At 42.2% G+C, this 26134-nt stretch overlaps 1 protein-coding gene across 1 annotated transcript in view; it reads left to right on the top strand.

The window, feature by feature from the left end:
• Positions 1–26134, top strand: part of ABCC12 (ATP binding cassette subfamily C member 12) — a 104532-nt gene that overhangs the window by 17180 nt on the left and 61218 nt on the right. Inside the window, 10 exon segments of the mRNA XM_027617235.2 lie at positions 1554–1722; positions 4840–4995; positions 7268–7415; positions 7704–7937; positions 10253–10426; positions 10888–11035; positions 14178–14326; positions 16757–16864; positions 18855–19019; positions 19021–19135. Of these exon segments, the coding sequence (XP_027473036.1) occupies positions 1604–1722; positions 4840–4995; positions 7268–7415; positions 7704–7937; positions 10253–10426; positions 10888–11035; positions 14178–14326; positions 16757–16864; positions 18855–19019; positions 19021–19135 (1516 nt within the window). The 5' untranslated portion in view covers positions 1554–1603.

Consider the following 26134-nt stretch of genomic DNA (forward strand, 5'->3'; position numbering starts at 1 on the left):
CACCTTCCCCTGTGAGAGAAATCATGGGCTGAGAAGATCTCTTTTGACTCTAAACTATGCTGCCTTGGGGGAGTGGTAGTGTGAATAAAGTCAACTATTAACATTTCCCTCTCCAACACAACCAAACTTATATATGTTTTTGCTCCAGTGGTGTGCTGGAAATTTTCCACTTAGAAACCTTAACCTGGAAAAGTTCTCTTGTCCTTAGTGATTGTCTAAGGCAATATTTTTCAGGGACTCCTAGACCATGGCTAAGGGGTCTGGAGTTAGTTCATGGCCCACTTCAGGGCCCACAGTCAGGACCAAGGTCTCTATGTCCATTGTTTGATACCTGGGTGGGCAAGACTCCTCCTGGGTTTCTTGGCAGATGGTGCTGGATCCCACAGCTCCCAGAAGGGCAATTTTGCTGGTGAATAGATGCCAAATTGTTGTTGGGAGTAGGGGAAACACAAACAAAGGTTGTATTTTTTCAGCCACGATGCTAGTGTCACTACTATGTATATTCTTGAGTAAGTCCTTTCCCTTCTTTGGGCCTCTGTTTCCTCTTCTGTATAATGAAGAATTTGTAAAAGATTGAATCTGAGAACATTTCAAACTCTGTCATTAGTTTATTAGTCATTAAAACCTTGATGGGAATTGGTTCATTGGATGTTTCTAGCCAAGAAAACTTTCTGAGAAAATTCATGGGAATGGGACCCCCATGTATATATATAATAATGAGGCCTCTGGTGGTAAGTGACAGAAACCAACTCAAGATAGTTGGGTAAAAAGGGACAATTAATCTCTAGTGTCTAGGGAGGGAGGTGTTTGGAACCCTAGGGGAAGAATAGAGCTGGGGTCTCATTCAGGAAAGGACTGAAACCAGGAATAGGCAAACCTTCAAGGATTATTCTCTATTCATTAGGTTTAGGTGATTGGTGAATGGGGTGGTCGGTTTATGGACTGGACAGGCACTCCAGAAAGTGTTCTCTCCACTTAGATTGTTGGTCTTCCTTAGGGGCAGTGGTCCCAGAAGTGGGGTGGGGAGGAATGTGTGCTTGTCCAGATGTGCCTGGTCTTAAGAGGTAGTCCCATTGGAGGTCTCTAGTCCTTAGGTATGGGACAATGTGGACACACAAGAAGCAGGAAGAAAAAGAGGTGTGTGTGACAAACTTCACCCTGTGTGAAGCAAATTTGTGTGACAGCAAACACACTTTCCTGGAGCTCTTTTGTTGGTCTGGGATTCAGGGTTGGCCACAGACTGGCTCCTAACAGACAATCCACAATAGGCTTTCTGCTCCTCATCAACCCAAAATGGTAAAAAAGAGGCACTGAATGTCCTTGCTAATAAAGAAACCTCAGAATGGAGTTGAGGGATGTGGCAGGGTTTCTGGCCACACCTCACCCCCCATCCCCTACCCGACCCATAAATGTAGAAAGCTAATTGGTGAAACTGTCTAAGGGATTGGAGCAAGGAAGCTGATCTGGGTAAAGTATGGGTGGAGTAGGGACTGCCTGATCCCATTCCAGAGTGTCCTCATTTCTCAGTGACCTTCCTCATCTTTCTGCTCCAGAGTGAAATTGTCCCTAGGCCAAGAGCCCAGGGCTCCAGGCTGCCATCAGGATGGTGGGTGAAATCCCCTACCTTATCTCAGATCTGGATCAATGAGGCCATCGGAGATCCTTTATAGAAAGATATGACCCCAGCCTAAAGACCATGATCCCAGTGAGACCCTATGCAAGGTAAGCCAGGAGGAGGATTGGAGGGAGGGCCAGGGTAGAACCTCCAGAATTAGTTTCTAGACCATCAGGAGAGTAGGCACTGGCCCTGCTCCCCATGCTGCTGCTCTATATGCTTGTCTTTTTGTCTTCCTTCCATCCATCCATCCATCCATCCATCCATCCATTTATTAACCACTTCTTTACTCCTATTATCCTTTGGTGAGAGGGAAACAATAGCCAATGCTTAAGGAGAGCTTTCATTGTGTCAGAATCTGTCCAAGGTCTTCACAAATATGGTCTCATTTACTCTTTTTTAAAAATTTAATTTAATTTTATTATGTTATGTTAGTGACCATACATCATTAGTTTTTGATGTAGTGATCCATGATTCATTGTTTTTGTATAACACAACCACCATGGAGGTATTATTATCTTTATCCGATGGAAAAGTGAGGCACAGAGAAGTTAAGTAATTTGCCCAAATTTCATCAGTTAGCTTTTTCTCTGTAACACACAAACTTCCTAACTGTTAATACTTAGAAGCCTAAAACAATTGCCATTTAGTTAGCATGCAATTTTATGGTTGGGTCAGCAACTTGGGCTGGGCTCATTTGGGTGCTTCATCTGGTCTTGAGTGGTTTACTTATAAATCTGCTGGTCAGCAAGGTAGCTGTTGACTGGGGCAATGGGGATAAGTGGGCCACATGGGCTATCAATCCCCATCAGGGTATCCTGGGCTTGATCACTTAGTATTAGAGTAGACTGCCAAAAGGATGAGATGAAGAATGTAGGGTTTCTTGAGACTCAGGCTCAGAACTGGCACACAATTTCTTTCACAGCATTCTATTGACCAGATTAAGTCACAAATCAGCTCAGATTCAAGGTGTGGAGAAATAGACTCAATCTACTGATGGAAGCAGCTGCAAGCTCACATTCCAAGAGGTTGTTATACATATGGGGAGAGGGAATTAGGTCAATTTTGAACTGTAGGATAGGAACACATACAGCTTGACTTTCAAGCTCACATGCTTAACTATAACATGATATGATATGATATTATTATTATATTAGTTATACTATTATAAAATGCTGCCTTTTCTACATGGAAAGGGTCCTGTGTCTTCTGAACAGCAGAAGGCCAAGTGGCATCTCTATAGTGAGGTGATACAGCATTGATCTCTTCTAGAATCTCTGGACTGAAGATGCACCTTGAGCTCTCTGAGGGGAGAGGTGAAGTTTGAAAGGTGAGGGAATAGGCTACCATAATTAGCCCCAGGCAGGAAAGCGCTAACTACTTTGGTAGTAACCAAAGTAAAACTTTGGTTAAGTTTATAATTGCTTTGTGGAGAGGCAATGTGGTGTAGTGCTTAAGAGAATGATGGGACCCTGGAGTCAGCAAGCAGTGGGTTTGAATCATTGTTCTCCCACTGATCAACTGTAAGATTTTGGCCAAGTACTTTAACTTCTCTGTGCCATGATGTTCTTGTCTATGAAATGGTGTCATTATACTACCCTTCTGTACATTCCTCTGATTTGTTGTAATAATTCTATGAGGTAAGTATGACTTTATCATAAAAGCCATCTTTTAGAAAATTTTGCCATGTGCCAGGTACATAGTACATTGTTAATTTTCTCTTAGCTTGAGTTCTCCAAAAGCAGAGTGTGAGTTGAGAACTTGGGTGCAGTTAGCTCATTTAGGAGGTGATCCCAGGAAGAGGAAGCAGGAGGGAGGATTTAGGGGAAGTGAGTCAGGAAAAGACAACATGGTGTCATCAGTGTCACTGCTGTAGGAATGGGGACTGGATTCTACAAGTTCCTCCTGAGAAAGTGTAAAATTTTCCACCCAAAGGATGGGGGGTGCATTTATCCAGGGGCTCCTATACTCCATTTGTTAAGATTTTCTCCTGGAGGCATCAGCACCCTGCAATTCGGTGCTGCACTTATGCTCCTGAGAAGGCACCGAAACAGGTGGTGAGAAGAAGCATAGCTCTCATTCGAGTTGGGATGCTGTCAGCTTGAGCCAAGAGTCTGTGACCCAGGGCATCCTGGCAGCATCTGCTACAAATATAAAGCTCTTACAGGGTCCAGAATATACTAATGACTTAGTTATCAGTAGATATTACTCCATGTCTCTGACTTTATTCTGTCTTAGATGATTAATTTCTCAAGGGCAAAACCAAGGTCTTTTCCTCCTTCATTTCCTCTTCCTCTTCTTTCTTTTCTTCTCCTCCTTCTCTTCAACTGTTTACTCATTCTCCTCCTCCTCTTTTTCCTCCTGCTCCTCTCCATTTCTTCTTTCTCCTCTCCCTTCCCCCTTCTCCATCTTCTTTTTTTTTTATCTGCTAGCTAATATTTATGTAGCCAGAACACTTTAAATATTTTAATTCATTCCATCCTCCTGATCTGCAGAACCACGAGTTTGCCACCAGTATGTGCCTGCTTAGGTAGCCTCCCCACCGGTCCCTGCCCCCCACATGGTGGCATGTCCTGCTCTGCACCTTCCTCATCCTTCTGAGAGCACAAGACATGCACCTCACTCCTCTGATAATCAGCTTCTGGGTCTTCATTTCCTCCTGACAAATGGGTCAGGTGCTCTCTTTCCCATGGGATGGTCATGAGGCTTGAACACTGGCTCACTAAAATAATTCCATGGTTTGTAGCATTTATCAGCTCTGATGGCCTACCATGGCCGATTTCAAGTCAGTGTGATTTCACCAAATGCTGTTGGCAAGAGATGCACAGTAGCACCCTGTTATATGGTATTTCTACCATATAGATGCAACAGATTTACATAATCTAAAGACCATAGATACTAGCAAAATCTAGTAAAATAATTAGGAAGTGATGACTTTCAAGTGCTTATTACCTTTGTCCTTAAGATAATTTATTTAAAATTATGTAATTTTTAATACTGGTCATGTTTAGCAACTAACTTGCAAAACTCCTGAAAATTTTACAATCAGTTCTCACAAGCTGATATGAGCTGGTCCCAGCACACACCATTGCTCAAAGGGCTAACAGGTGGGCCTCACAGCTTCGAAGTGTGGCTGTGGTTATTACTACAGTCAAGAACTCAAGTCAGGGATTCAGGGCAATGACCACTATGCCCTGGAAGACAGAGTGTCTCATTTGTCTTAGGCTGGCACCCAACCCTGTGGATGATGCGGGACTGCTCTCTTTTGCTACATTTTCCTGGCTTACACCAGTGATGGTTAGGGGCTACAAGCACACACTCACTGTGGATACCCTGCCCCCGCTGTCACCATATGACTCATCGGACACCAATGCCAAAAGGTACCAAGATTCCCTTGGGTCACCTCAGGAGAGGAGCCCACCCTATGCAGGGGCCCATGAGCCCTTTGAGTGCTCCCCTTTCCCGGGTGTGGAAATGGACACCTCCAGGTTCTTGGGGGCCCTCATTGGTGGCTGTTCTCTGAAATGTGGGTTGGGCTGACTGAAATTGCTGGCCCAGTCTCTGGGGAGGTGAGGACTGGGGAGAGTTGGTGTGGAAAAAGGACTGCTTGTGAGCTACAGCTTGAGGCTCAGGAGCATGCTGGCTGGGCGGTCACTGGTTTGTAGGAGCTCTATATCAGGATGAAGGTGGCCAGAATTTCACTTTGCACTGTGCTGGTTGGTGCAGCTCCAGGCATCATGTTTGTTTTACTTTAAAAATCATCATTGGGTTTTTACATTGCAAAATACATTTAGGTTGAACCAAATGAAACTGCCAATATTTGAAAATTTTGACTTGCAGAAAATGTAAATTTATTGGTTCAACATAATTCATATTCATTCTAGAATGTTAAAGCGTAAGACATTTAAGCCATGGGAGCATCTCTACTGTACTCTTGCTCTGCTCCGCAGAGGTCAGCATTGTTAAATGTGGGTGTTGATATGTCTAGAATTTTTTCTACTCTAATTAAGCATATCCTGTGGTACCATCTTCTGCAGATCAGTAACTCTTCTTTCTCCCACTTACATGTCATATTTTTTTTTCTTTAAACAAAGTGAATCATACTATAGAATGGTTAACAATTTTGCTATTTTCAGTAAGCATTTATAAAGACTTCTCCATGTCAGCATAAGGATAAAGATATTAACTTCATTCTTTCTACCAGCTGCTTTGACCTTTGAGGTTGTGATGAATCATAATGTCTTAAACAATGGGGAACTTCTCTAAGCCTTTTCTGCACTTGTTTCTTTTGGGAGTCTTTTATCTTTGGCCACCGTGGGGTAAAGTGCAAGGCATAGCCTGAAGTATGTGCTTAAACGACTGGGAGTTTTAATCATGGTCTTGCAATTGTTTCTACAACTGTGCTTCCCCTCACCCATATGCTGCAGATATCTCATTCAATGGTAATTTCCCAAATCTACAGTTCAGAGAAAGTTGCCAGTGAGATCAGAGAGAAGGGGCTGGACCAGTGCCTGTGGAGTATTGCTTTTCTTTCTACTTCTCTGGTCCGAACTTCTCTTTCTATTTTTAATGTTTCCTTCTATCTACCCAACATCAACTTGGATCCTCTTCTCTTCCATGCTATGCCTATTCCTAGGTGAGCTTATCCACTGCAAAGACTCAACACCAAACACAACCTTTTAATAACATGCAACTTCAGTCCATGCCTCTCTTCTAGACTCTGAATTCATATGCCCTGCATCCAACTGGACGGCTGGACTTGGATGACTCACAAGCATCTTATATCTGAAGCTACTTTCTTGATCCTGGGCCCCAACCTGATGATGCTATTCTCTTCTTGACAAACTCCATTCACACATTTGGTTGAGCCAGAAAATTGGGGTTCTTGATCCTCCTTCCCTTTTCTTTCATGTCTACTTCATCAGTACATCCCTGTCCATTCTTCCTGAACTGTACTTCCCTTAAATCCAGTGTCAAACCATTGCCACTTCTCCCCTGGATGTCAACAGTCTCCTGCTGTGGTCCCTCTGCTTTTGCCTTTGTTCCTCCTATAACCCACTATTCTTACAGCAACCTGAACATTCTTTTAGATATGTAAAATGATCTTATCACTTCAGCTTAAAAACCTGCAATGGCTTCCTTTGCTTGAGAAAATAAATCTCAACTCCTTTCTGAGGACTATGAGGTCCCACAGGATTTGGTTTTGCCTCTCCTCCCAGTGTCATGTCAGCCCTTCTCCTCCTTCATCACACTCCTGTCACACTGGCCTTCTTTCAGATCTTTGAAATGGACAAACTCCTCCTCACCTTGGGGAAGATTACTCTTGTCATTTCTCTATTGCCTCCATCTTTTTTATCAGAACTGGTATTGTGCCAGAGATGGGCAGTAGGACTAGGAAATGAAAGCCTGGAAAGTACCCAAGTGCCAGGTACCAGCTGTGCTTGTGCCAAGGCTTTGCCCTCCTGTCCCTCCCATATCCCATCTGCCCTGGAAAAGAAGAAAAGAGAATCAGTACTGCTTGTGTGGAGCCACCACTGCCAGAGATGAGGGTTGTGCTGAGCACCCTTGGGAGGTTCGTCCATCGAAGTAGCTTCAAACAGCAAGTGGAAATGTAAGTCCCTTTCCTTCCTTCTTCCTGTTCTTTCATCACAGATTTCGAATCCTTTGGGATGAAGAGGTAGAAAGTGTGGGTCCTGAGAAAGCCTCTCTGGGCCGAGTGGTCTGGAAATTCCAGAGGACACGTGTTTTGATGGATATTGTGGCCAACATCCTGTGCATTATCATGGCAGCCATAGGGCCGGTGAGTGGCGGTGGCCCTTCTCCTGCCTTGTCAAACAGGTCCCCAGACTGACAAAGAATGTCATTAGTTACTTTCTCTACGAGCTGGTGGGTTTAGTACATTGTCATTATCTTTGAGCTCCTTGGGGGCAAATTTTCATAAAGCTAATCCTTGTCAAGCACAGCAGCCGCCACTGAAATTAATTAAAAAGTTTGCCTCATAAAGTCAGCTTGCCGGCATTATTTGAGGCTTCCTATACCAACCTCAACCCCAGTGGCCCTCTCATCTCTCCATTGTGCTGTTTTACAGACGGTTCTCATTCACCAAATCCTCCAACAGACCGAGAGCATTTCTAGGAATGTCTGGGTTGGCATTGGCCTGTGCATAGCACTTTTTGCTACTGAGTTTACCAAAGTGCTCTTTTGGGCTCTTGCCTGGGCCATAAATTACCGCACAGCAATCTGGTTGAAGGTGGCTGTCTCCACCCTGGTTTTTGAAAACCTGGTGTCCTTCAAGACGCTGACACACATCTCTGTTGGCGAGGTAAGCTGGTCCAGAGTTTAATCTTAGAAAATTAAATCCTGAGTTTTCAGAATATGATTGAGATGTGCTTCCTGGTTGGTGCATATGCCTTCCTTTTATTTGTCCAATGACCTGCCCATTATAGCCCATCTCCCTGCTAAATGAGGTGATGGAGACTCAAAACATCAGAGCAATTCAGTGAAAAGAGGGCTCCATTCAAGCTGAAGAATTTGGAAATGTTTTCCTGTTCCAGCTGAGACAGGGCTTGGGGGTGACCTCATTCAATCCCTTTGATTGTCAAAAGGGACATTGAGGCAGTATGGAATATACCACAGGCATTTAAAAAATGAGTGAGGGCAATTGCACTACTGGGTATTTACCCCAAAGATACAAATGTAGGGATCCAAATGGGGTACATGCACCCTGATGTTTATAGCAGCAATGTCCACAATAGCCAAACTGTGGAAAGAGCCAAGATGTCCATTGACAGATGAATGGCTAAAGAAGAGGTGGTATATATATACAATGGAATATTATGCAGCCACCAAAAGGAATGAGATCTTGCCATTTGCAATGACATGGATGGAACTGGAGGGTGTTATGCTGAGTGAAATAAGTCAATCAGAGAAAGACATGTATCATATGACCTCACTGATATGAAGAATTCTTAATCTCAGGAAACAAACTGAGGGTTGCTGGAGTGGGGAGGTGGGAGGGATTGGGTGGCTGGGTGATAGACATTGGGGAGGGTATGTGCTATGATGAGCGCTGTGAATTGTGCAAGACTGTTGAATCACAGACCTGTACCTCTGAAACAAATAATGCAATATATGTTAAGAAAAAAAAAAAGAAGATAGCAGGAGGGGAAGAATGAAGGGGGGAAATCAGAGAGGGAGACGAACCATGAGAGTTGATGGACTCTGAGAAACAAACTGAGGGTTCTAGAGGGGAGGGGGGCAGGGGGATGGGTTAGCCTGGTGATGGGTATTAAAGAGGGCACATTCTGCGTGGAGCACTGGGTGTTATGCACAAACAATGAATCATGGAACACTACATCAAAAACTAATAATGTAATGTATGGTGATTAACATAACAATAAAAAAATTAAAAAAATAAAAAATAAAAAATGAGTGAGGAATTGATCCAATAACTCTGATTGTGTAGAGTTTGGGGTGCTAAAGCCATAATAAAGACTATGCCTACTGGACTTCAGAATTTATATTTTCTCTGTCTTTTTTCTTTTCTTTTCTTTCTTTAGAGAGGGAGAAAGAGAGATGGTTGGGAAGAGGGGCAGAGGGAGAGAGAGAGAATCTCAAGCAGGCTCTACAACCAGTGCAGAGCCCAACATGGGACTTGATCTCACGACCCTGAGATCATGACCTGAACCCAAAACAAGAGTGGGATGCTTAACCAACTGAGCCACCCAACATTCTCTTAACTGACTGAATTTATATTTTCTTAAGCCCTTGAACCTTAGCAATAAAATCCTCACCATTTACACAATAAAATTTCCCTAGTCAAGGAAAGTCCAGTGAGGTAAGGGAGAAGACTTGCTTCTTTCTTACAGTTGCTCTTTCATTATGTCCAAAGCATCCTGTATCAGTTAAGATGAACTTGGCTGCATAGAACAAGAAAATCCAAAATAACAGTAGATTAAGCAAGATGAATTTATTCCACTTTTTGCAAAAGGAGTCTGGAAGAGAGCTATTCAGGGCTGTTATGGGGACTTCTGGATCTTCCCACCTTTCTTTGTCACTATCCTAGTGCTTGGCTCCCAAAAGGAGGATGCTGGGATGGATGCTGGAGGTCCAGCCATGTCAGTCATGTTTCAGATAGCTGGTAAAAGGAAGGAGAGAAGAATAAAGGTATATGTTCTCTAAGTTGAGTTGACTCCCTTTAAGAATGCATTTCCAAACTCCCATTTGATATTTTTGGCTTATATCTATCTCATTGACCTTGACACAGTCACATGGCCATACTCCTTCCACAAAGGAGGCTAAAAATGTAGTTTTTTAGCTGGGCATGTTGCTGCTCTGAATAAAGCAGGAAGAAGGAGAGATAGATAAAAGGTAGATGGTAAAAAAAGCTAGCCATCTCTCCAGCATGCTCTTAGATGATAATATTAATTACTCTTTATGTCTTTCTTCATTGGGATTCTCAGTCTTAAAATACTGGCCTCTCCAAAATCAGATCAGCATGAGAGCCACAAAATTCATCATGTTGGTCCCTTGACAAATACCCCTCCCCCTTAAGGCAGTTTTTTTCTCTCCTCTCCTCAGTTGAGGAGATGTTTGGGTGGTGCTTCCAAAGCCTGAATCCATGTGCTTTCTTTCCAGGTGCTCAATATACTATCAAGTGATAGTTATTCCTTGTTTGAAGCTGCCTTGTTTTGTCCCTTGCCAGCCACCATCCCTATCCTAATGGCTGTTTGTGCAGTGTATGCCTTTTTCATTCTGGGGCCCACAGCTCTCATTGGGATATCTGTTTACATCATATTCATCCCCATCCAGGTAATGGCAGGTCTTTGCAATTGTAACTGCTGTATGCTTGCATTTTGCACACATGTTCTCACTGAGTTGGATAGAAGGTTTCATTTCCAGGGCAGGGAACTGAAGACTGTGCTCCCACTTTGTGCTCCCAAATGTGCTTTCTTTTGTTGGCACAGTGTATTTTTTTTTTTTAAGAACTTGAATTTGAATGCCCTGGGGGAGGGAGGCATGCTTTTTCAGTTTGTCAAAGTCCCCAACATTCTCTTTGCATCCTAGCAACTCACGTATTTGTATCACCTGCCTGATCCCCAGTGGTGTCCCCTGTTCCACATTGGCTGCCACAATTTAAGGGAAGGATGGCTGAGAATTTCAGTCCAGTTTCCCTTAGAATTTTTCCTGGCACTTATACTCTGATCCCTGGATTTTTAGGTCAACTGCAACTCAGCAATTCTCTCTGAACACTGTTTGTACCTTGATTTCAGATGTTTATGGCTAAGCTCAATTCATCTTTCCGAAGATCAGCAATTTCAGTGACAGACAAGCGAGTTCAGACAATGAATGAGTTTCTGACCTGCATCAAGCTGATTAAAATGTATGCCTGGGAGAAATCTCTTACCAGTACCATTCAAGGTAGGATGTGCAAGTGCTTGAAGAACAACTTACCCTGTAGAATGAGCTCTTCTAAGGGGTTCTTAAGGTTCCTGGGGCCAGGCATTCCAGAAAGGGAGTTGTGGGGACCCCTGAACTGCTTTTCAGGTTTTTCAAGGATTACAGAGATTTTAATAGATCCAGGCATCTGTTCTGGTGAACCCAAATGCTTAGCAGGTGAGCGACATATGGCTTAGACTTTATGAAGGCATGTGGATGCTGGTACTGCCGGTTACCTTTTGCAAAAATAATCCATGAAAACATTATGAGAAGAAGAAGAGCTATCTCAAGCTATTTCCTTGACTTAGAAGATGTCTACACATACACAGTCACACACTCACACTTAACATATATATCTCCTTGCCTGCAGCAACCTCATCATGATTGCATGACCCCTGCTTTGACATTCCTTACACAGATATGAGGACACATATATAGCTTTAAAAAAATGATATTAAAACCATTACAATAAAATATAAATGCAAATCTAATTGCAGGAACATTTACATAATTGCTGACATAGACTCAGGTGGTTGGCCGGTTAATGATCCGAACCACTGTTACAATTGACTCTCTGGATCTACAATTACACTTTTAGATCAGCATGTAATTGGGCCTGAAGCTGTGTATCTGTGTTTTAGGAAGTGGCTTTAGAAAACTTGCTTCTGAGCTTGCCAAAGAAAGTGCTGCAGGTTGGGACACTGGCAACCCTTTGGAATCTTCCTTGAAGACCCAGAAATACCTCCTCATACATTGAACTTGCTTTAGTTCAATGATTTGGTTAAACTTGATTCCATTTGACTTGGTTCAATTTAATTTGAGTCAGTTTAACTCAATACATATTTATCAACTTCCTACTATGTGCCAGGTCATGGAGCTGTGTAAAATGATTAGAGAAAGATCCCTGCTTCTAAGATGAAGGGACAATGAGTTAACTAAGCTCAACAATAGCTATAAGTTTGTTGGCTCTACCTCTAGAATACCTCTGGAATCTGCTTCTCTTCATTCTGTTGCCACCCTAGTGCAAGCCAATATTCTCTTCCTTCTTGACTATGGAAAGAACATCCAGATGCAACACTTGCTTTCTTCCTTCCCGTACATAAAATCCATTATGTACTCAGAAACCACTGTGACCTATTAAAAATGTCAATCAGATCCTGTCCTTCCCTGCTGAAAAATCTTTAGTGGCTTCTTATCACACTTAGATTATTCCGATTTAGGACTTTTGATTTAAATCCAAATTCCTGGGGTGCCTGTGTAGCTCAGTCAGTTAAGTGTCTGCCTTCGGCTCAGGTCATGATCCCAAAGTCCCCAGGATTGAACCCTGCATCAGGCTCCCTGATCAGCAGTGAATCTGTTTCTCCCTCTCCCTCTGCCCCTCTGCCTGCTTGTTCTCTCTCTCTCTCAAATAAATAAATAAATAAAATATTTAAATCCAAATTCCTTTATATGGCCTATTATCCAACATGATCTGACCCTTGAAGACTTCTCTGATCTCATCACATCTTGTCTTAACCCTTGATAACTCACTTGGGCAATGGAACCTTCTGTCTTTTTTTAGAACAACATCCATGCTCATTCATGCCTCAGGATCTTCGCAGTTGCTCTTCCCTCTGCCTGAAATGCTCTTGTGCTAGATGTTCATGGTAACTTTGTGACTCTTCTCAATGTTGCTGACTCAAAGAGGCCTTCCTGACTATAGTTCTAAGCAGGTCCATTCTATACCAGTTCCTTTTAATCATTTCACCCTGTTCATTTCTTTCATATCATCCAACAAATTTGTAATGATAGAATTTGTATATTTTTTTATTGTCTATCTCCCCAGTGGAAAGAGAACTGAGACTCTGTTTATTCCTGTACTGTCCAACACCAAGCACAGCACCTGGCCAACAGTAGACATCAGGTTACAATTTGTTGAATGAGTGAACACATGAAATAACTGTAGGTTGAAATGGGGAAAACGCCACAAAGGAAATGAAGAGAAGTTCCAGGAGGGTGAGGGGGTGAGCACATCACATTGGAGAGATCAGAAAGAGCGTCATGGCAGAAGTGGCATTTTAGAAAGGCCTTGAAGGATAACAAGGATTCAGACACTGACAGAGCTGGGGAAGACCCCCAGCAGGAACAAAGGTCTAGAGGTGGGTATGTGAGAGTGTGCTTGGGGACAAGGAGGTGGGTGGTATCTTAGAGGCAAAGGGCATGTGGAAAGCAGAGCTTTGGACTGCTGTAGAACTGGGTTCCAACTCTGCCATGAACACTTAAAACGCAAGTTACTTAACCTGTGATGACTTTCCTGTCCTGCCAGAGAGCATAATGATAGCCCCTCCCTTGTCACACAGTGATGAGAGTGATCAAATGAGAGCCTTGTGCAGTGCTCAGTAGAGCACTCAGTAAGTGCTGGCCCCATGTTGCCAGTGTGAAAGGGTTCTTTCAGAAGAGGCTGGAATTGGAGTGAAGAACTTTAAACACCAGGAGAAGGAGGCTTGAATTTAACTTTTGAACAGTGCAAAGGCACGGACCCCATCTGGACTTATGAAAGGGATAAATGCTCTTGGGCTTTGGTAGCTGTACCTGGGACAAAAGACAGGAGTCCCAATCTGGCAGTCTTCAGGTTTGTCACATGTGTTTTGTTTGGTTTTACAGTTTAAAAACTTTTTTCAATTAGTTTCCAACATTTACAAGTAGAAAGATGTCCCACAAAATTCCAGATCCCAGACTTCGGAACAGTTGAAAGTCTGGTGACACTGAGCTGCCCTGCACTGAGAGGTGGAGGCCCCTTTCACTGAGGCATGTGGTCCCCATTTTGCTATACTCCACACCCTCCCTCTGGTCTAACTCTCTGCTCACTCCCTTCATTTTCATTACTTGGCCAGCTTCTGTAGGCATCCAAGTGTATGACTCCTGACACAGAGAATCAGGTTTGGAAGAGACCTCAAAAACCATCCAGTATGGCAGCTGGCATGCACTGAGCTCCCAGTTTGTGCCCAGGACATTCTGTGCTTCCTTTCATTTAAACTTCACAACAGGAATCCTTAACACTCTTTTGCAGGAGGATAAGATAAGGGTAAATACATTTCTTAGTGCTGCAAAAATAAATCCATCACGGACTATTTTCTATTTACAGATACGAGGAAGAGGGAAAGGAAATTACTGGAAAAAGCTGGATTTGTCCAAAGTGGAAACTCAGCCCTGGCCCCCATTGCATCTACAATAGCCATTGTATTGACGTTCACCTGCCACATCCTCCTGCGACGCAGGCTCACTGCCCCTGTGGTAAGAACCATCTCTAGAACTGGCCTTTTCACACTCCAACACTGGCAAGTGCCAGGTGGGAAGCTTCTCCCTGCTTGCAAAGGCCCAGGTTTGGCACCAGAATACCCAATCACAGAAAGGCCAGAATTCTATCTTGACTTTTAAAAACAAGTGCTTGGGCTGACAAGGAGCCCAGGAGAGCCTAACAGTGACTCTTATCCAGTCTGTGTCAGTGCAGGAGTAGTGTTTAATGTTGGAACACAGTTTGAAATTTGTAAAACAAAACTGAAATCAGATGACCACTTGGCTGTTTTAGTCACAATTATTCATACGCTTTACAAGAAGGAAAGTTTGTGGGAGTTCTCTGGGTGGGAGGAGTCTTAGGTACTGGGAGATGCTAGGGTCAGAACACCCCTTTTTAAAATCCCAACTCTGGTACTTTACTATGATGGAGGGTAATTCATTGAACCTCTCTTGCTTGGTTTTATTATCTATAAATGGGGTTATAATAGTCCCTGTGGTTGTGAAGACGGAAGGAGTTCTTTTATGTAAGGCACGTGGAACAGTGCCTGGTATGTTGTAAACGCTGTGTAAGTGTCTGTTGTTCTTATTAGCCTGATGCTCACCCAGGCCAGGAGATTTTGGGCTGAAAGCCTCAGAGGGAGAATTAGAATGAATGTGAGATGCTCGGGTTTTTTTTTTATAAGGGGGCCTGTGCACTCAAAGGTAAAGAAACTCTGGGCTGGATCAGAAACAACCCCTGGCTGAAATAAACAAACAGCTGAGATATTAAACCCAGTGTCTGAAGGGTAAGTGAATGGAGGAAAGTCAATAAAAGCAAGAAAAAAAAAAGGGAGAGAGAGAGAACGAAATAAGCAAGTGTGCTGGAAGAGCAATAATTGCACCAAAAATCACGGATCTTGAGGGGAAGGGGCATGTGTGAGAAGGCAGGATGCTCTTGCTGGGGTGGGGGCGGCATCTGTTGTGGGGCTGTCAGTCCTGTTACTTCCCTGTGTTTCTTTGTAATGTGCTTTTTATTTTCTTGGGTTCTTCACATGCAGTTTACTCACACACTCTGGGGGCTTGAATTCAGCCATGAACCCAAAGCCAGAATGAATGGCAATGACATACCAAAGCTTCAACAGAATGCTTCTCTATTATTGTGACTGTGTTCTGTGATCCCAAATGACAACAAAAATTCTTTCCCCAGAAACACACCAAGAAAATTTAAAACCGAATTGAGTGCACATGGTTAATATTTTCTAAAACGATGATTTAGAAGAAATGTAGACCAAGAACAAATTCCCCTGAATGCAAGGCACATATTTTTCAAATTCAGAATCCCTTGGCTTCTCTGTCAGGGCCACTTCAGTAGGAGGTCAGCCCCAGGTGCTGGCTCACATCAGGAAGCCTGAGTGCTCTGTCAACCAAGGCCTGGGTTTTCTGAGCCAAGATAGTGCTTGGGGACCTGGGGGAGCTGAGTTCTCTTTGGGGATGGATTTGAGATCAGATGTAATGAAAGCAGCATTCTTCATTGTCCCCTTACAGAACTAATGAGGGTTAGTTGAAGCCCAGGGCTCTGTCCAGGGAGCCCATTCAACAGCAGGAAGGATCACTCTGGATTTGTTGATGGAAATTGTGTTATTAATTTCTTAAATGGGTGGTTAGGGAGAAACTGCTAATTACAAGTCGGACAGATGAGAAGATGAAATGTGAGAGATGAAATCATGCGTCCCTGGGGCACCGATGGAGCAAGGAAACTTATCTTCATTGAGGCTGTATGATGTTAACCACCTACCAGGCAGGGTTCAGTAAGAAAGGCCCCAGTAAGGAGGGGAGGTGATTTTTGGGAATGGCAGTTGAACAGAGGCTTTCAAATTTGTCTCAGGCATGTGGTGAGGCAGGGCGTGGAGGCTAGACCCCGGGGGCAGGAGAGCCAGAAGTCACTCTCCACCAGCCAGCATGGGCCAACTGGTCCCTCCAGGAAACTTCTGTCTTCATCCTGGGGCTAAATATGGTTTGGAAAAGGATACTCTAGATCTGAAGTGTCAGAGACCTCTGAAGCAACCGGGAGAAGGGGATAATTTAGGAAAACCCATGGGGTTTTGAGTGAATGGTCTAGGCCATGTAAGGATGTGGGTGGAGACTTCCAAACACATTCAATTAGAGGCCTTCCTTGAACATTATCCTCTCTGGACTGACAAAGAAAAGGGGATAAATCTCCCACCATTTTGATGAAAACCCAAAGCAAAAGAGATTAAGATATTGCTATCCCTAATTTACCAGCCCATGATTTGTGAACCATGAAATGAAAAAAAAAAAAAAGTCCCTGTAAGAATTCCAACTGTGCCATCATTTCTCATCTCAGCAAATATAATTCCCATGGATATAATGGTTCAGAGCCAAGGCAATATCTCATCCTAAACCCTATACCTCTCTTTTGTTCTTCAGGCATTTAGTGTGATTGCCATGTTTAATGTAATGAAGTTTTCAATTGCAATCTTGCCTTTCTCTGTCAAAGCAATGGCTGAAGCCAATGTCTCTCTGAGGAGAATGAAGGTATAACTAATGCTGGGTGAGTAGGGAAGAGAGATCTCATTTTTGGGTGGAAAAATTCTCAGATATGGGGAAGCTGTGTAAACCCATTGGAGGGCTGGGTCACTGGTTTGAAGAACATTGGGAGAAGGCCCTGAATTCAGAGATGGATCAATAAATGTGCATCAAGGAGGGTACAAGCAGAGCTTTATAAGGTTGTCTGTCCTTTTAGTAAAAATGAAATAGAATCTACCTACATGGAGATGATGTTCCTGACCTCAACTCTTTTTCCAAACTATAAATCTTAAGTTGTTCCAGGAGTGGGGTTGAATTTGCACTGAACCATCCTCCTCCCCTTTACCTACTTGGTTTGTCCTATGATGGGCGAGGTGATGGTAGTGATGAAGAGGGTAGTGGGGCACCACATTTACGCACTCAGTTGCTTTATTCATTCAGTCAGTCATTCATCAGAGATATACTGTGTGCTTCCTATATATAAGGTATTGTGGGAAATGCAAATAAGAGGAAGAGAGAGTCTTTACACTCAAGAACCTTCAGTCTAGTGTAAGACCAGGTATCCCCGGAATTGATGTATGCAGTAAGGATATATGACTTGTACATAAAGTGGTTTTGAAGTTCAGGCAAGGGAAGGAAAAGGAAGATGGTGTTCCAGACGTGTGTGAATTAACGGAATGATTTTATTCACTCAGGCCAGCAACTGGAAGTCATCTTAGGCATCTGAGATGCCTGTATCCCACTTCTCCCTTACTATCCACATTCAACCAATCAAGAACCCTGTTGGGTCATCTTCTGCTCACTGTATTTCTTCAATTTTAAGAGACGCTGTTTGTAAGATTGGGTTGGAAGGTGGCACTGTTGACTCATCACTTTTTGAACAAACCACAAGCATGAACACCATCACATTAATTGTTTATATTATATCAGATATCTTAGGCTAGAGGAACAATGCTATTCTTGACTCCTCAACTTTTGGTCTGTCCCTACTGCCATCTCCTTCATTCAAGGCCTTATCATCTCTCATCTGAGTCATCCCAGTGACTTATGAACCAATCTTCCTTTTCCATTGTTGCTCTCCTCAAATCCCTATCACACTCAGCCCCCAGAGAGCTGTTAAAATATTGGTCTGACCACTGATATTCACCTGCTTGAAATCCTTGAGTCCTTGTTCCCTCCGGGACTGAGACGGAGCCTTCCATCAGCAGGTCCTTAGTTATGTCTCCACCTGATTTCCTGTACCTTCCCTATCTTGAGCGCTGTGGTAATCCTGAATTGCTTGTTTCATGCCCCCACCCCAATAAACCATGGTGTTGCATGCTTCCTTGCCTTTGCTAATGCAAATATCCTCTTCCACCCCTCATCTTTGCCTATACAGCACCTTTATGGACTCAGCTCAGGCACCAATACATGGCCCTCAGGATGGGGAGCCAAGTTCCCTTCTCTGGAAGTTGCAGTGTTTTGTTCTTATCACATTTCCCTGAAATGTCTGTGTATGTTCCCAACTCTTTAAGGATAGGAATCATGCCTTATTCATGGTTGCATTTCTGCTGTTTACCCCAGAATGGTAGAGGGTAGACACTTGGCAAATGTTTTGTTGAACTGAGCTGAGTGGGGTCTTAGGAAGAAGACACAGTAGAGGCTGAGCATGTGACCTTGGTTTCATAAGCATTAGTGCCAAGCAATGAAGCCCACTAACCAAAGACTGGCAAAAGCTTATTACCTTAGGCATGAGGAAGAAATGTAGCTGAGACTAGCATTCTCCAATGTGGGTGACCCACATAGACCTTGTGGTTAAGGAGGCATCTGTCCTAGATAGCAGGAGCTAGTAGACTATTTCTGCTGCAGCTTCTCCTAGGGGAATATCTTCAGAATATCTTCCCTGAATGTCCTAAGTAAAATTGCCAAGATTATGATTTTGGGTCATTAGAAGATATATTGGGGTGGTTCTTGCAAATGGATAATGTCTGCCCAGTTAATTTTGTCTCTTTAATCTTAGAAAATTCTCATAGATAAAAGCCCCCCATCTTACATCACCCAACCAGAAGACCCAGATACTGTCTTGCTTTTAGCAAATGCCACCTTGACATGGGATGAAGAAACCAGCATAAAAAGTGACCTAAAGAAAGTGCAGAACCAGAAAAAGCATTTTCTCAAGAAACAGAGCCTTAGAGGCATACCGTTTGAATTCATCATCCCAGGGAGTTGCTGGTCCAGAGGAGCAAAGTGATAGCTCCAAATTGGTTCTGCACAATATAAACTTTGTGGTGAGAAAGGTGGGTAAATAGCTCTACAGGTGTGGCTTCCATCTTTCTTCCTTGTATCACACAGCTATGGCCTTACCAAGGCCTAACATAATTCAGTTTGAGCTGGAGGTGGTGGTGGGGGGTAATGTCTCTAATAGGCTGTCTTCTTTCCCCAATTTTAAAACTATGTACATGGTAATGGAGACATTCTCTTCAAGCTGAGAGAAGATGGTGGTTGTATTAGTACTGATCTTCAAACTCCAAAGGAGCCAGCTGCAATGTTGAATGGACAATACATTTCAGGTGGCTAGGCTCAAATTGATGATCTTTTATAAATCTTTTTAGATTTGTTCTTAATTTCACATTGGGGAACTATGATAGATAATAACTGACAATTATGAGCACTTACTATTTACCAGGTACATAATTAACTCATTTAACCACCCCAATAACCCTAAGAGGTAGGTACTATGGCTACCCCTACTTTATGATTGAGAAACCTGACAGACAGGGAGGTTAAATATCTCACCCAAGATCACACTGCTAGAAAGTGAGAGGAGAGGGTTGCACACACAGGGCACCTGGCGCCAGAATCTGTGCTCTTCAGCAACACGCTTGTTAAAAGCAAATGAGATCAACAAGCAACCCAGCAAAGGAAGCCAGCCAGTCTGCTGGCTTCTCCCCTCAGGATTGGCGAATAGAGTCTTTAGACAAAGCTCTGCATTTATGGAATGTTTGGCCTTCTCCTGCATGTGGTTCTCTTGCACTGGGAACTCAGAAGCAGTGCTCTGGGGATGGCAGTATTTGTTGATTTTGCTGCAGAGGGCTCAGCATTAATCTTGTGCCTAGTATTTTAATCTCCCATGTTGTTGACTCACACTTTCCCCGTGCGAGCACTATAGAAGGAGAAGTTCTTATTTATTATGTGATGCTAAGCTCAATAGCTGGTGTAGAGTGGTACTTCTTGTCATTAACAAGGTTGTCTGCCATGTATTCATTGGAAATGGTATTTGCTTGGCTGAGTGCAATTGAGCTAGGTTCTCAGTTAAGTCCTGCTGGGTGCAACCCATTTTGCTTTCTCATTCCCTTCCTCCTGACAATAATGTGCATGCAGCACCTGGATTGCTCTAATCATGCCTTTGGAATTGCTCCAGAGAGGCCTCAGTGAACTACTCTTGTGTTTTAAAGAAAGAAGCTGCCTTTTAGCCACCTCGTTGCTTTCCTCCTTCTCATTATGTTGGTGACCCTTGGGCTTGTCCATCAAGAACATGGTCAATGTTTTCTGAAACAAGGGGCAACACAGCATTGTGTGGATTAAGAGTATGCTTCTGGAACCTGGTGTACATGTGTTCCAGTCCCAGCCACTTGCCAGTTGTGTGACTTTGAATATACTGCCTAACTTCTTAGAGCCTCTCCTCCTTGACCTGCTCAATGGATATTTTAATAATAGCAGAACTTCACAAGGTGGGTGTGAGAATTGAAAGAGATATCATACAAAAATGCTAAGCCCATAGTAAGTCTCAACTGATGTTAGCTATTGTTGCCTTTTTTCTCTCACAACCAAGTCCAGCTTGAGAGCTGCCCTTAAATATCCTAAATTCAGAACATCCATATTTTCCCAAAATTTTTTTTCTGAATGAAGGTAAAATTTCTAATTTTTCCATGTAGGGAGAGGAGTTTTAAGTGATTATAAAGTAAAACATAACATAAAATTATAAATATGTACTACAGAAATTATAAAAATAGATGATGTAGAAAAAAAATCTAAAGCACGTGGTTGGAAAACCACCTGTAATCCCATCACCCTAGACAACCACTATTAAATGTTGGTATGTATCTTTTAGGGATCTTTAATGTGTCTATAAACATGAAGATAGCTATTTGATTTCCAAATTAAGATTATCAGGAGGATAACTACAAAATATTACTAACCCACTTGTTTCATTTAGCACAGTGGGTTTCAATTTCTTCCCTATCTCTGCAAAATCACACTTAGAACATATTCTCTTCAGTTTTATTACCTGTACTGTTCTTTTTTTTTCCTATTTTTATTTTTTAATTTAACTTTTTTTTTTAGTTTTTGATGTAGTGTTCCATGATTCATTATTTGCGTATAACACCCAGTGCTCCATGCAGAAGGTGCCCTATAATACCCATCACCAGGCTAACACGTCCTCCCACCACCCTCCCCTCTAGAACCCTCAGTTTGTTTTTCAGAGTCCATCGTCTCTCATAGTTCATCTCCCCCTCCAATTACCCCCCCCTTGATTCTTCCCCTCCTGCTATCTTCTTCTTCTTCTTTTTTTTAAATATAATGTATTATTTGTTTCAGAGGTCCAGGTCTGTGATTCAACAGTCTTGCAAAATTCACAGTGCTCACCATAGCACATACCCTCCCCAATGTCTGTCACCCAGCCGCCCCATCTCTCCCACCCCCCACCACTCCAGCAACCCTCAGTTTGTTTCCTGAGATTAAGAATTCCTCATATCAGGGAGGTCGTATGATACATGTCTTTCTTTGATTGACTTATTTCACTCAGCATAACACTCTCCAGTTCCATCCACGTCGTTGCAAAAGGCAAGATCTCATTCCTTTTGGTGGCTGCATAATATTCCATTGTATATATATACCACCTCTTGATCCATTCATCTGTTGATGGAAATCTTGGCTCTTTCTACAGTTTGGCTATTGTGGACATTGCTGCTATAAACATTGGGGTGCATGTACCCCTTCGGATCACTACATTTGTATCTTTGGGGTAAATACCCAGAAGTGCAACTGCTGGATTGTAGGGTAGCTCTATTTTCAACTTTTTGAAGAACCTCCATGCTGTTTTCCAGAGAGGTTGCACCAGCTTGCATTCCCACCAACAGTGTAAGAGGGTTCCCCTTTCTCCGCATCCCCGCCAACATCTGTCGTTTCCTGACTTGTTAATTTGAGCCATTCTGACTGGTGTGAGGTGGTATCTCATTGAGGTTTTGATTTGGATTTCCCTGATGCCGAGCGATGTGGAGCACTTTTTCATGTGTCTGTTGGCCATTTGGATGTCTTCTCTGGAAAAATGTCTGTCCATGTCTTCTGCCCATTTCTTGATTGGATCATTTGTTCTTTGGGTGTTGAGTCTAAGAAGTTCTTTATAAATTTTGGATACTAGCCTTTTATCTGGTATGTCATTTGCAAATATCTTCTCCCATCCTGTTGGTTGTCTTTTGGTTTTGTTGAATGTTTCTTTTGCTGTGCAAAAGCTTTTTATCTTGATGAAGCCCCAATAGTTCATTTTTGCCCTTAATTCCCTTGCCTTTGACAATGTTTCTAGGAAGAAGTTGTTGCGGTTGAGGTCAAAGAGGTTGCTGCCTGTGTTCTCCTTTAGGATTTTGATGGACTCCTGTCTCACATTGAGGTCTTTCAACCATTTCATTCTTCTGCATGTGGCTGTCCAATTTTCCCAACACCATTTGTTGAAAAGACTGTCTTTTTGCCATTGGACATTCTTTCCTGCTTTGTCAAAGATTAGTTGACCATAGAGTTGAGGGTCCATTTCTGGGCTCTCTATTCTGTTCCATTGATCTATGTGTCTGTGTTTGTGCCAGTACCATACTGTCTTGATGATGACAGCTTTGTAATAGAGCTGGAAGTCCGGAATTGAGATGCCGCCAGCTTTGCTTTTCTTTTTCAACATTCCCGTAGCTATTTGGGGTCTTTTCTGATTCTGTACAAATTTTAGGATTATTTCTTCCATTTCTTTGAAATAAGTGGATGGTATTTTGATGGGGATTGCACTGAATGTGTAGATTGCTCTAGGTAGAATTGACCTCTTCACAATATTTGTTCTTCCAACCCATGACCATGGAACATTTTTCCATTTCTTTGTGTCTTCTTCAATTTCTTTCATGAGTCTTTTATAGTTTTCTGAGTACAAATTCTTTGCCTCTTTGGTTAGATTTATTCCTAGGTATGTTATGGTTTTGGGTGCCATTGTAAATGGGATCGACTCCTTAATTTTTCTTTCTTCTGTCTTGTTGTTGGTGTATAGGAATGCCACTGATTTCTGTGCATTGATTTTATATCCTGCTACTTTACTGAATTCCTGGATGAGTTCTAGCAGTTTGGGGGTTGAGTCTTTTGGATTTTCCACATAAAGTATCATATCATCTGCAAAGAGTGAGAGTTTGACTTCTTTGCCGATTTGGATGCCTTTGATTTCTTTTTGTTGTCTGATTGCTGTGGCTAGGACTTCCAATACTATGTTGAATAGCAGTGGTGAGAGTGGACATCCCTGCCATGTTCCTGACCTTAGGGGGAAAGCTCTCAGTTTTTCCCCATTGAGAATGATATTTGCTGTAGGTTTTTCATAGATGGCTTTTATGATATTGAGATATGTACCCTCTATCCCTATACTCTGAAGAGTTTTGATCAAGAAAGGATGCTGTACTTTGTCAAATGCTTTTTCTGCATCTATTGAGAGGATCATATGATTCTTGTTCTTTCTTTTATTAATGTATTGTATCACATTGACTGATTTTCAGATGTTGAACCAACCTTGCAGCCCAGGGATAAATCCCACTTGTTCATGATGAATAATCCTTTTAATGTACTGTTGGATCCTATTGGCTGTTATTTGGGTGAGAATTTTTGCACCCATGTTCATCAAGGATATTCGTCTGTAATTCTCCTTTTTGATGCGGTCTTTGTCTGGTTTTGGGATCAAGGGAATGGTGGCCTCATAAAAAGAGTTTGGAAGTTTTCCTTCCATTTCTATTTTTTGGAACAGTTTCTGAAGGATAGGTACTAATTCTTCTTTAAATGTTTGGTAGAATTCCCTGGGAAGCCATCTCGCCCTGGGCTCTTTTTTGTTGGGAGATTTTTGATGACTGCTTCAATTTCCTTAGTGGTTATAGGTCTGTTCAGGTTTTCTATTCTTCCTGGTACAGTTTTAGGAGTTGATACATCTCTAGGAATGCATCCATTTCTTCCAGATTATCTAATTTGCTGGCATAGAGTTGCTCATAGTCTGTTCTTTAATTGTTTGTATTTCTTTGGTGTTGGTTGTGATCTCTCCTCTTTCATTCATGATTTTGTGGATTTGGGTCATTTCCCTTTTCTTTTTGATAAGTCTGGCCAGGGGTTTAACAATCTGTTAATTCTTTCAAAGAACCAGCTCCTAGTTTTGTTGATCTGTTCTACTGTTCTTTTGGTTTCTAGTTCATTGATTTCTGCTCTGATCTTTATTATTTCTTTTCTCCTACTGGGTTTAGGCTTTATTTGCTGCTTTTTCTCCAGCTCCTTTAGGTGTAGGGTTAGGTTGTGTATTTGAGACCTTTTTGTTTCTTGAGAAAGGCTTGTATTGCTATATACTTTCCTCTTAGGACTGCCTTTGCTGCATCCCAGAGATTCAGAACAGTTGTGTTTTCATTTTCATTTGTTTCCAAGAATTTTTAAAATTCTTCTTTAATTTCCTGGTTGACCCATTCATTCTTTAGTAGGATGGTCTTTAGCCTCCATGTATTTGAGTTCTTTCTGACTTTCCTCTTGTGTTTGAGTTCTAGTTTCAAAGCATTGTGGTCTGAAAATATGCAGGGAATGATCCCAGTCTTTTGGTACCAGTTGAGACCTGATTTGTGACCCAGGATGTGGTCTATTCTGGAGAATGTTCCATGGGCACTAGAGAAGAACTTGTATTCTGTTGCTTTGGGATGGAATGTTCTGAATATATCTGTGAAGTCCATTTGGTCCAGTGTGTCATTTAAAATCTTTATTTCCTTGTTGATCTTTTGCTTAGATGATCTGTCCAATTCAGTGAGGGGGGTGTTAAAGTCCCCCACTATTATTGTATTGTTGTCGATGCGTTTCTTTGCTTTTGTTATTAATTTCCTTATATAATTGGCTGCTCCCATGTTAGGGGCATAGATACTTACAATTGTTAGATCTTTTTGTTGGATAGACCCTTTAAGTAGGATATAGTGTCCTTCCTCACCTCTATTACAGTCTTTGGTTTAAAATCTAATTTGTCTGATAGAAGGATTGCCACCCCAGCTCTCTTTTGGTGTCCATTAGCATGGTAAATCGTTTCCCACCCCTTCACTTTCAATCTGAGGGTGCCTTTGGGTCTACAATGAATCTCTTGCAGACAGCGTATTGATGGGTCTTGTTTTTTTATCCAGTCTGATAGCCTGTGTCTTTTGATTGGGGCCTTTAGCCCATTTACATTCAGGGTAACTATTGAAAGATATGAATTTAGTGCCATTGTATTGTCTGTAAGGTGACACTTACTGTATATTGTCTGTGTTCCTTTCTGGTCTATGTTGCTTTTAGGCTCTCTCTTTGCTTAGAGGACCCCTTTCAATATTTCTTGTAGGGCTGGTTTTGTGTTTGCAAATTCCTTTAGTTTTTGTTTGTCCTGGAAAGTTTTTATCTCTCCTTCTGTTTTCAATGACAGCCTAGCTGGATATCGTATTCTTGGCTGCATACTTTTCTCATTTAGTGCTCTGAATATATTATGCCAGTCCTTTCTGACCTTCTAGGTCTCTGTGGATAAGTCTGTTGCCAATCTAATGTTTCTACCATTGTAGTTTACATATCTCTTCTCCCGGGCTGCTTTCAAGATTTTCTCTTTGTCTCTGAGACTTGTAAGTTTTACTCTTAGATGTCGGGGTGTTGACCTATTTTTATTGATTTTGAGAGGGGTTCTCTGTGCCTTCTGGATTTTGATGCCTGTTTCCTTCCCCACATTAGGTAAGTTCTCTGCTATAATTTGTTCCAATATACTTTCTGCCCCTCTCTCTCTTTCTTCTTCTTCTGGGATCCCAATTATTCTAATGTAGTTTTGTCTTATGGTATCACTTATCTCTCGAATTCTGCCCTCATGACCCAGTAGTTGTTTCTCTCTCTTTTTCTCAGCTTCTTTATTTTCCATCATTTGGTCTTCTATATCACTGATTCTCTCTTCTGCCTCATTTATCCTAGCAGTTAGAGCCCCCATTTTTGATTACACCTCATTAAGAGCCTTTTTGATTTCGACTTGGTTAGATTTTA

The sequence above is a fragment of the Zalophus californianus genome, chromosome 17 (genome assembly GCF_009762305.2).
Source record: "Zalophus californianus isolate mZalCal1 chromosome 17, mZalCal1.pri.v2, whole genome shotgun sequence".
NCBI lineage: Eukaryota > Metazoa > Chordata > Mammalia > Carnivora > Otariidae > Zalophus > Zalophus californianus.